The sequence below is a fragment of the Sceloporus occidentalis genome, unplaced genomic scaffold (assembly GCF_023333645.1).
Source record: "Sceloporus occidentalis isolate IW3139 unplaced genomic scaffold, rSceOcc1.0.p SCAF_5, whole genome shotgun sequence".
NCBI lineage: Eukaryota > Metazoa > Chordata > Lepidosauria > Squamata > Phrynosomatidae > Sceloporus > Sceloporus occidentalis.
In genome coordinates, this window is record NW_028316985.1 from 69382887 (window position 1) to 69395236 (window position 12350).

The 12350-nt window shown below is 38.7% G+C and overlaps 1 protein-coding gene across 1 annotated transcript in view; it reads right to left on the reverse strand.

Moving 5' to 3' along the window:
• ANKRD26 (ankyrin repeat domain 26) overlaps positions 1 to 12350 on the reverse strand; it is a 76751-nt gene that overhangs the window by 38874 nt on the left and 25527 nt on the right. Inside the window, exons 19-22 of the mRNA XM_089524349.1 lie at positions 11403 to 11458; positions 7107 to 8078; positions 6086 to 6315; positions 701 to 829 (exon numbers count right to left, since the gene is read on the reverse strand). Coding sequence (XP_089380475.1) covers positions 701 to 829; positions 6086 to 6315; positions 7107 to 8078; positions 11403 to 11458 — 1387 coding nt within the window. The remainder of the gene's footprint in view (positions 1 to 700; positions 830 to 6085; positions 6316 to 7106; positions 8079 to 11402; positions 11459 to 12350) is intronic.

A 12350-nucleotide genomic window follows, 5' to 3' on the forward strand; every position in this document is an offset into this window, starting at 1 on the left:
GCACCCTGATGGATGGCCATCCAGCCTCTGTTTAAAACCTCCAAAGGCAGAAACTCCATCACCTGGCTTGACTACATCTCTCCTATCACTTCCAGTTTTGTACAGAATTGTACATACATACATGAAAGCCAACTAGAGGATTAAAATAAATATTTTTTCCAAAAATTGCTGAGAACATGGATGCAAGAAACCTCTGCCTGTCATACTTTTGCAGTTATAGCTAACAAAGCTAATCTAACAATCATTTTCAACCCCTTTCCTCATAATTCCCAATACATTTCACCTACCTTAAACCAATATAATTTGTGTTTGTTTAGCAATATTCCAAGATCCTTTTCTTAAATAATCCCAAAGACGACTCTTTTAATATATATGTGATTCAGAATATTTATAATAAAAATGTATCACTTAACTCCTAAATCCAACAGCTAATCCCATTTATCATAGACCCACTGAAGCAGTGGGTTTTACATAAATATTGATTTCACTTTCAACAGTAGATTCAATGGATCTACTCTGTCTGGAACTATTAACTAGATTTTAGCCTTTTTACTTATCTGGAATATCATCTTTTAAAACGTTGTTCATAATGCTCATTTAAATGCACTACTAGCTTATTCCTCATAAGGCAACTCTTTAAATACATAAATAAGTGCTAAAAATCAACTTGAATTTATTTTTAAATCATGATTATCCACACCTCTCTTCTTCCAGAGATGCTTCACTCAAACTGCTGTCATCAGTGAATTCCTCAGTAACTCTTTGTTTCAAAACTGTTTTTTTATTTCCACTTTTTCTTACATCTTTTCCACTGGCAAAAAGATTTTTACTGAAATGAAACAAAAATAGAGCAATTGAGAAACAGCAAAGCACAAAGCTACCTCTAAAAATGCTAAACCAGAAAAGCGAATGTGGCCAAAGCAGAAGAAAACAAACTCATGCTAGCAAATATGGACTACGTTACATAGAGGGGTGGGATATAAATAAATAAATAAATAAATAAATAAATAAATAATCATCTTTTACTAAGGAAGAATGAAACTACAACAAAAAGAAGGATGGCGAAAGTATTTACAGGAAGGAATTTCTGATGGCTTGCTGGGTTTAAGATCTTTAGGAAAACTGGATCTAAATCATACTGAATAGAAGTGTAAGGATCAGTATCTTGGTAATGGGAATGATATAATGAGACACAACAGTATGCATTTAGAAAGGAATCTTAAGCAGAATCTACAGTTATAATTCTGACTGGAATAAAAAGAGGTTCAGAGGTTCTTTCAAAGAGGCAGATTTTAAGAATTTTATCTTTTTTTTAAAAAAAAACAAGAACTTAAGGAAATATAAATATATTGAATAAAGATTTTATTCTACAGTATCTTAGGGCCAAATATACCATTGATGTCTGCTCCTGGGCATCTTGGGAGCATGGTGTTTACATGCTGCATACTCCGAAACTGCCTGGAAGAAGCCCAGAAGCCGACCAGCTGCCTAGACATGGGTGGCTTCAAGATGCTCTGGTGGCGCATTGTTTACATGCTGCACACTGGTGGAGTATCTTGAAGCTGCCCTGGGGTTGCAGTGGAGCCGGAAAAGGTAGTCCTTTCCCAGCCCAAATAGAAGCAGATCTCTTCCACTCATGCTGCTGGCTACAGATACCATTGCATGTTTAAAAAGTCTGCTGCTGGAAACATGCAATGGCATATGTAGCCAACAGCATGTTCCAGGATTGAGTAATGTCCCTCGCCCGTGAGAGTATAGTGCATTATGACTATGGGCTGGAGCAGATGGCCAGGAAGGGGAGGCTTGGAGCCATCCCTGCCGAAGACATATTGGGGCTCTGGCAAACACATGTGGCTGCCCCAATCTGCCTTGAACCTGGCCCAAGTAGGAGTGGAAGAAATCTGCTCCTATTTGGGCTGGGAAAGGACCACCTTTTCCAGCTTCACTGCAGCCCCAGGGCAGCTTCAAGACACTCCACCAGCATGCAACGTGTAGACACCATGCCACCAGAGGGTCTTAAAGTACATTGACTTTTTAAACAATGTACTTCTAAGTTAAAACAAGATGAATATATAAAGTGAGCCCTTTCCATTCCGGACCCAACTACATAAGGGAAATTAGCGTATGCTGGAGTGTGGCATGGCGCGTGCACCCATTACTTCATCCGGGGCACACCAGGGCTTTTCTGGTGCGGCTTTCAGTGTATGCTGAAAGCTGCATATGACGTATGACGCAGGTGTACTGTACCTTATTTTAAAGGAAAGCTGCACTTCCAGGTTTGTAGTGCTCATTTTACCATGCTGAGGAATGTCAATGGCAGTAAGCACACTGGAAAAGTGGGTACAGCAATAGCAATAGCAAGTACATTTCTATACCGCTTATCAGTGCACTTAAGCACTTCCTAAGCAGTTTACAAAGTGTAAGCTAAATGCCCCCAACAAGCTGGGAACTCATTTTAGCGACCTCGGAAGGATGCCAGCCTGAGTCAAGCTTGAGCCTCCTTGGCTAGGATTGAACTTGCAACCTTATGGTTGTGAGTGGCTGCAGTACAGGCATTTGACCACTGTGCCATCAGGACTCTATAGGTAGTACGGAGAACAGCTACACACTACTAACAAGCTTTATACTTTTCAGCTCCACTAGTTTATGTTTTAAGCCAGAAGTGCAGAAAGTCAAGGTCATTTTATGGTCCCCAGTGCCACTTAGCACCCCCTCCCCCTATTCATTCCTCAACTCCCCTTGCCACATTTCCAGGCTTCTGTTAGTTGTTTTAGAATTAAGAAAGGCTCACAAATATTAACAGTTATCCATTCCTGTTGTGGTCTAAACCTTTTAGAAATGAAGGAAAAAGATTGGAGTACAGTCATTTGGACTCCACTTGGAGTCTGCATCCCTCGCCCATTCTCAGGCAGCAAACAGAGGGGGACAAAATGAGGTGCATCCCATGGCCACGAACTGTCATTCAAGCCAATGGGGCTCGAATAGTGGTGATTTCCTGTATTTGCGGGGGTGGTGGTGGTGGTCCAAAATGGATACTTCGTGAAAACAAAGGGGCAACTGTATTTACCTAGTGAAGCTGCTATATTGTTAATCCTAAAATTGAAGTGTATGCCTGATCAAAAAGAACACTGAACAATAGGAATGGCATGTCTGACATGCAAAGAAATTGTTTCCTTTTCTCTTGTACAATATACATGTTGCAAGCCTTCAAAGCTACACTAGCTTCTTCATCAGGCATGGTGTTAAAAACCATATAGGAAAAAAGTTGAAGATGTTAGTCATAGGCCTGCATTTTGCTATCTTTATTCTCAGTTGAGATTGTATGGAGGGTATTGCTTGCAGGCTGAAACCTCCTCCTTCTGGCCATGTGGCTACTGGGAGATTATCAAAGTCAAGGAAATTTAATATCCATTTGCAACAAGGAAGCATCTTTTTTGTGAAATATCCCTCCATACAATCTGAACTGAGAACAAAGATAGCAAAATGCAGGTCTCTGACTAACACCTTTAATTTTTTCCTCCTGTATGGTTTTTAACATCTTGTCTGATGAAGAAGCAGTGTAGCCTTGAAAGCTTGCAACATATATATTGTGCATTTTGGTTGGTCCGATAAAGGTACCACTGTTTGGTGGGTTTTTGTTGTTATTGGATTTGCTATATGTCCAACATGGCTATTCCTGGATCCTTTTCTCGTTTCTACTTTAAGCTCTTTTTCACATGGATCCTTTTTAAGAGATAGAGATCCCCTTTTTTTGTTCTTTTCTAAGGACCCCCCCTTTCCACATCATGAGCTTTAATTTCAATGTTTGATGCATCCATTTCTATTTATCTGATTTAAATCCTGCCATTCTCCTGACATGGGAACCAAGGCAGATAACTGAAAGAAAGAAGGTTCTCACTTTTGCGCTCCTGCATATCTCTGAACTTTCACTGTTTGTCAGAAACATATTGAGTTTTGGACTTCCCTGCCATAATCAGACAAACATTGCCCTTAACATAGAATAATAGAATTAAAAGAGATCACAAGGGCCATCCAGTCCAACCTCCTTCTATTCAAGAATGTACAATCAAAGCATACATTGGCCATCCAACCTCCAAAGAAGGAAACTTCACCACACTCTGAGGTAGCATATTCTACTGTTGAACAGTTCTGACCATCAGAAAGCTCCTCCTGAGATTTGGGTGGAATCTCTTTTACTGTAGTTTGAATCCTAGCTTCTAGAGCCATGGAAAACAAGGGGTAATAGGATCAGGGGTGGAGAAAGTGTGCCAGACTTTTGCTGAACAGGAGCGGGTTACAGACCGCCATTAAAGTACGCGCAGAGCGCGTACTAGGGTTAGGAAGGGGCGGTGCTTCCGCACCCCCTAACCCTAATACACGCTCCGTGCGCACAAAATGGCAGCGGCTGTTCCACATGGCCACCGCCATGATGGCGTCACAAACGCGCTGCCTCCAAACGAGGCAGTGCGGACGTGACACTATCCCTCCGCGCGAGGGCGCTTAATGCGCCCCTTGCGCGGAGCAAGAAGGAGCTCCATTTCGGAGCTTCTTCCTGGTTTGCGTCGCTGGGTGCAGCCTTCAGACGGCTGCGCACAGCGAAGCAAGGGAGAAAGGGGCCAAGTGGCCCCTTTCTCCTCCTCCCCGCTGCCGTGGGGTGTCCTTGGGGCTTGAAGCCCCAAGGACACCCCTTTCCAGGCTGCGGTGAAGCAGCGTTTTGACGCTTCCCCGCAGCCTGCAAAGCGGCGGATCGGGGCCTCGGAGGCTGCCGGTCTGGCAGCTGAGGCCCCAATACACCGGGGAAAGGGGCGGGTGCAGCCCGCCCCAAACGGGTGGTCTGTAACCCACCAGGGAAACCTTTGAGAGAAAATAACTGGGAGATATATAGACACAGCTACCCCACTGTAACTCAATAGCACAATTGCCAATTCACCTGCTTACACAATGCTCTGGAAATGCAAAGGAAAAGAAATAAATTGTCTTGCATTTTTAAAACGGCACTTGTTTCTTCATAAAGATGGAAGAAAACTAGGCCTCCTTGCCTCTTGATGCAGTGTACTATGCTTTTTTTCCTCTTTGGTGCCAAGGGAAATTTCCCTACTTCAATAAAACTAAATGACACTCAATTTCGGTAGTACAAAGTGGCAGCTATATTAGTCTAGTTCAGCCTTCCCTAAAGTGGGAGGTTCTTCTCTCCATGCCAAGAAAAAAAGGTAAAGTGCACTCTGAAAGGAAATATCTTTTTCCTTCTCTTCTTATTTTTCTGATGAAATAATTATCTTTTTAAACGTAAGGCTCTTTCCCCATCCCACCATCTATTTCCAGTTGCCTCTTTTTCAGTGTGTGTATGTGTATGTGTTTAAAACAGGGATTGACCTACTCCAATACTCCATACTTTGTATGTGCTGGCAGAGGGATAGTTGGAAGCTCTTTTTTTTCTTCCAAAAAATAATTATCCAAAAATCCAAAAATACCTCAGTTTCATGTCTGTCACAAGTTGAAAGAAAACAAACAGGCCCCACATAACATGCTTGAAAGGAGGCGAACAGGTACCTTTTTGACACAACATCCTTTCAAAAGTGCTGACTATGTGTAAGACCAAGGGATACATATTAAAACTAAAATCCTATACATGGGACACTCCAGATAGTCTGCAGGGGCAATCTGACATACTACTGCCTACATAGCCCATTGAAAATTGTAGTGAGAGGGAACAGTGATGGTGGAAACCAGGAGCCATCCTCAGATTCCACCCAAAACACACCCAGCCACATCGTCTTCTGGTCTGCTGACTACAAAAACAGAATAATCCCAATATCTGGAGGACAACATGATTCCCACCCTGGCACAGACAAGACTAAGTTAGATGGCCTAGTGTTCTGACCTGATATTAGACAGCTGCCTATATTCTTTCCCATACAATATATGTAGTACAGTAATATAAATACTGGATGTCTTAGGCAAGCTGTTAACAACCATTAAAACAAAGCTTTAGCAGAAGGAAGTATGTTAAGAGACTGCAATTTTTTTTTAGATAAGTTGATCTGCATAGAAACAGATGTGGATTGATATAACTGTTTATACTCACTCCTGATATGAAATTGGCATAAACCGCTTTCTTTCTGGTGAGGAAATCCTGTTTATAACTTGGTTTTCTTCTGTCTTGTCATCTTCCGTTTTAATATACTGGTTTTCATCCACTGTAGGCATTTGTTTGGTTTTCTGTTCAGTTTCTTCATCCACCGTTTTTCCAGGGTTTACAACAGTTTCTTTTTTCCCTTCAGCTTCCAGCCCCTGCTTTCTTTTTTCATCTTCCACCTAGAAAAAAATATTTACTATATTTATCAGAAAGCAAATAAAAATGCCAATAATCACAAAGAATTATTGGTTGTGGTTTTTTGTCTTTTACTTATTTTTTATTTTTTATTTTGCTTATCAGTCCAGAGCACAAGAAAAACACTTCTACTATTGAAAAGAAACTACTCACTACTAAAGTTTAGGTTAGTAAGAGTTAGTATTGTAAAAAAAAAAAAGAAAGAAAGAAAGAAAGAAAGAAAGAAAGAATAAAGAAGGTAATGGGGGAAATGTCTATTAGTGAAAGAGAAAACGGTTTAGGAACACAAACATTTGAATTATAAATAGAACATATATTATTGACAAAAGTGATCAAGTATACCATTAAAAAATTAAACAAAAATGAAATGTTTCACACAGCAAAGTGAACAGTGATAAGCAAGAATGAGAATAAATGGAAAAGTCAATAAATACCCTGTTCAGACACCAGCTTCACATTTTGGACCAAATTTATAGTCAGTTCATAAATAGGTGCAGTTCATGTCTTATGGAATTGCACCTATATAAAACAAGAATTACTTGAAATATTTTTGTGTTAGAATTTCTGAATTCTGTATATTAAAATTACTACCTGATACAGATCAGAAGAAAAAACATAAAAACTTTTCCTTCCTGATTTATATTGGAAGCATAGCATAAAGCCAGAACATAAAAAAAAAAAAAGGCTTTACAATAAATGCTGAAGAGCTGAAATGAACAGGATGCCTGAGGTTGGAGAAAGACCAAAGAATGGAAAGCAGCAAATACTTCTCTACCTCTTTTTGTAGTTGGGCCTTTTCTCTCTCCAAAGCCAGGAACGCTATCTGTAGCATTCCTACCTCATTCTTAAATCTTGCAACATCACATTCTAATTCTTCATCCAGTTGTTTTTTTGATGGTATACAGCAGGTTTCCACAGAATATTTCACTTGATTTCCAGACTGAGTATCAGAATATTTACAGCTTCTGACACCATTATTAAAATAGGGCAGAGTTTCTTCACTTTCCACATTTGCACCCCCACGATCAGCAGTTGGATGGCTGAAAAATGTTCTTTTACAAAATGTATTTGAAGTGTCTCTACTACTGGGCAGTGGGGAATAATCAGGATATTTTTCTGAAGCTATGATATTCCCACTCATAATTTTTTCCAGTTGTATATATTTATTGTCGCCTTTTACTTCATTTACATTTACTCCTGCTTCTTCTGCATTGTTAGGCAATACCTCATTGTTTGTTTTCAGATCCATTTTGACATTTGGTTTCTCATTTTTTTGAGGATAAAAAACTGAGTTTTCAGTATTTATTTTCTCTTCTGAACTGACAGGCTTCAACTGTCTAATATCACCCTCTCCTGGTGTATCAACTGTAGCTTTAGACAGATGAGGTGGTGGTGATTCTTTTATACCCTCTGAGAAACTACTGAAGCCATCTTCAGATTGTCCTTCAACAGGAGTATTACTTTTTTTCTCATTTTTACTGATTTCACCAAACATCTGCTTTAGTTCTGCAGTAATACTCTTAAAATGTGATTTGACTTCCCTTTTTTCATTTGCAACCCACATTTTTTCATATCTTTCTTCCCAGATTGTTGAATCAAAATGACTGCTTTCATTGTTTGGTTCCTCACTGTGAATTACTGCTCCAATTTTCTTTTCATCACAAACATATGGAACCTCTGACTGGTCTGTCTGTGTTTCAGGTGATAGGTTTTCTAAGGAGTTGTGTGTATCTATTTCACTTTTATCCTTTTACAAGCAAGTATGAATAAAGAGAAATTAACAAACAATAACCATCATGTTAAAATTATGCTAGAAATTCATAAAGAAATTATTCTGTTATCTTAAGGAGTAATAAAAATTGTTTACAATATCTTGTAACAGATACAATCTCCCCTATCTGGAATTTTGAAATCCAAAATATTCCAAAAACCAAAACTGTTTTCATGGGTGGCTGAAACAGTGAGACCTTTGCTTTCTGATGGTTCAAGGTACACACAATCTTTGGTTCATTCACAAAATTAAAAATACTGTATATAAAATTACTTTCAGGTATGTGTATATGGTGTATATGAAACATAAATGAATTTCATGTTTAAACATGTGTCCTATCTCCAAAATATATTATATATATGCAAATATTTCAAAATCTGAAAAAATCCAAAATTCGAAACACTTCTGGTCTCAAGCATTTCAGATAAGGGAGACTCAACCTTTAAGTGTTATTAACAGTAAGAAATAACAGGATATGATTGCTTTTTTCAACTAAGTATTAATTACTTAGGATTATTTTGCTGCTGGAGCTCATTTCCTGCCTTCTTCAAGACACATAATCTGTCAAATACTAACACTTGATACGGAGCTTATTATGTTTAAACAAAAACTGGATGGTTTCTCAACGTTTCTGTATTTCCTATATAGGTTTCCATTTCTTGTATTGTATTTTATACTGGGTTGTGATCCCACCTCGATCCACCTGGGAGAGGCAGGAAAATAATAATAATAATAATAATAATAATAATAATAATAATAATAATAATTTTATTGTACAGACACAAGGGCTGAGTAGGTTAGACAACAGTCATTCACTCCTGTACCATCTTCTGAGATATTGGCCCATTACACACGGGCAGCTACGCACGCACTTACCCCTATTACGGATCGAGTCCATACAAGATGGCGGCGGCCATTCCACACGGCCGCCGCCATCTTGACGTAGTGGACGCTCTGCGTCCGCATGTTGCACCCCAGAAGTGACGCTGCAAGTGCGTGACTAGCGCCTCGCGGCATCTCTTCTGGCACCGAGGAAGGAGTGCGATTTTCACGCTCCTTATTTGCAGCATCCAGGAACCATGCAGTTTGGCTGCTGCGGTTCCTGGATGCTGCAACCGCCGGCGGCGACAGACCGCCACTTCTCGGCGGTCTGTAATGCGCCATTATGACCTACAAATTAGCCTGTAGTAGTCAGAAAATCTGATGTTTTGTGCTGGTTAGGGATTACAGGTTCCAACTCAATTTAGGCCTATACAGCATTGCTATGGCTACCAGGCCTGCACTTTCCATCCAAACACACTGGAAAAGGTTGCAATTATTGGGATCAATGCAAGTCGCATGTACCAAGATGCCTATGGAGACATGCGGGGCACCCTCTTAGTAAAGAGTTATTATTACTCCTGGGTCTACAGAACCACAGAAGATTCTCTACTTAAGATGAGTTGTTTTGTTGGTATAATTAGTTGTTCGATGTGGTCTACAAGGAAGTAAACTTCCTTGGAACTACTCCCAACTAGATTGTGCAACAAATGTCTCTGTGCAAGCTGAGGGTTTCATGTCTTAAGTAGGATAGTTTTGGTGGCAGTATCTGCCACATTACTTCCCAGAGCCATCTCTATGGAGAAAACTGCAAAAGATACCTGTCAGCAGAGACTTGCAATTTGTCAGTAGAGGAATCCCTAAATTTCTCAGAAGTGATCCTAGTTATACGATGGAGTGGGAGACAAATAATTTCTATTTCTTATTCAAATTGGTGCATTTTCTTATACTACTTATGCATAAGAGATATGTATACCGTATATACTCGCCTATAAGTCTACCTCATGTATAATTCGAGGGCAGGTTTTGGGGCCAAAATTATGGATTTTGATATGACCTGTGGATAAGTTGAGGGTAAGACTTAGGGGCATGTAACAAAGGATGTAAAGGATGATACAAAGGAAAATGATACCAAAGAACTTAGAAAATTCTGGCAGGCATAATTGTTTGTGCTCATCCTAAAGGCTGGATGGATTAGAGCCCTGGTGGCGCAGTGGTTAAATGCCTGTACTGCAGCCATTCACTCAAAACCACAAGGTTGCGAGTTCAAGACCAGCAAAAGGGTCCAAGCTCGACTCAGGCTTGCATCCTTCCAAGGTCACTAAAATGAGTACCCAGACTGTTGGGGGCAAATTAGCTTACTTGCTGTTCACCGCTATGAGCTTTGGAATAGCGGTATATAAATAAAACAAATTATTATTATTATTATTATTATTATTATTATTATTATTATTATTAGAGAGTAGAGGGGATCCATGCTTCTTTTTGTTGTTCCCAGGATGGACTAAGCTCTTGCCTTTTATCACTCTACAGTATTTAGAGAAAAGGGATGGCTCTTATTTTATATAAGAGTTAAAGTATAGTATTTACATTGACCTGTGGATAAGTCAACCCAAGTTTTTTTTGGTCAATTTTTTGACTAAAATTTCTAGACTTATACATGAGTACATACAGTAAGTAGCTATACATGAAAGAGATATTATCAGTTATTTCAAAATTACAGAAAATGTTATACTATGTTTTAAAATATGTGATAACATATATATAGACTATAAACACTGTTGAATCAACTTCTTTTTGTAGAACTGTTGCTGTAATTAACTGCAGAATATCTTGGCAATTTAAGACAAAAAAATCACAAAAGCATATATTATACTGCAGGAGTATTCTGAATTACTCAACAATTGCCATATTACTATCACACAGATAAAGACAGACCATTCTGATAGTACTGGTGGCATGGCTTTTCATGCCCTTTCTCTACTCCGTTCATATCCTGTAGGATACTACACAAAGTAGTAAGTAAATTGTGTATATTCCTGTATTATCAACTTTTACAGATATTTTCAAAAATAAACTAGCATTTCACCCAACTCTTCCTCTATTCCTCCACAGAGGAAAACTTTTATAAAGGTGCTAAGACCACAGCAACCAAAGATTTCAAGATGATTCTAATTCAGTTAAAAACTACTCAACCACTTCAGCCTTCCTGGAATATTAGGAAACTCATAGCTAAGTCATGTTTCTACATGTACGGTATCAGTGCTGCTCCTAGACATATAAGGAAGGTATTGGAGAGTATGGAATTATTTAATATATTCACAGAGCAAAACAACAAATTAGAGACTAGAAAGACATCAAATCTGTGCATTCAACTTTGTTTTAAAGTCCGTGCATAACTGAATAATTAAATTAATGTTTGTTTCAACTGCAAAACAGTATTTGATACTCATAGTTAAAGGCAATTTTTAATCTACATACCTTGTTTTCATCCCTTTCTAGTTCTCCAGTATTGTTTTGTTCAACACCCTGCTGGCCTGTAAAAATATTGGATGAACATATTTGTGTTTGAATACCACACTGTAAGATTCTGATTTCTAATAAAAATAGTCAACTATCATTCTGCTTCACTCAACAGTCAGGTTTCCTCCCCTTGAAGATTTCCAACCATCATTTTATCTTGAATTATTTAGAACTGTAATAAACTGGGGCTTGAAAATAATTTTAAATGATGTTTGACTGACTGTACATTGTTCTACGATCTTAAACTATAGCACAGTATATAAATACTTTCCTAAATAAATGTGCTGGGAAGAGACAAAGTTAATCAGATATTTTTTAAAAAATAACTTTCACTTAAATGACTATTTCAACAGGGTGTAATATTAAAATATATCTTTGGGAGAGAGAGAATTTTAAGTTGAGCCACACAGATCGTGTCTGAATACAAAGTGTACACCTGAATCCCTTAAAAAAAAGACAATTTTCTAAATAGAGAACCAACATATTTATGGAGAATAAGAGATGTATTTTCAGCCCAGTATTACATGTTTAAAGTAAAATTAAGGCTACAGCTATTTTACCAGAACTTCTAATGCTTTTCCCTCTCTCCCTCTCCAACTGCCTACCATACTGTCCTAGCTCCCCACTTCATTGCATTGTCTCCCATCTCCCTGGCAATCCATCACACTTACTCCATTCTATCCATTCTACCACTTGACCTCCCTCACATCAGGTTCACTTCACCAGATAAAAACAACCAGCGCAAAGTTAAGTTGCAATCCCCAACTTTTAGAAGGTTTTACTAAAAACAGCTGGGTTGTACACATGAGCCAAATACTGGTATCTTCTTAGTGTACAAGCAGATTTTGATTACTATATATACTCAACTAAAAGTTGACCTCACGTATAAGTTGAGGTCAGGTTTTG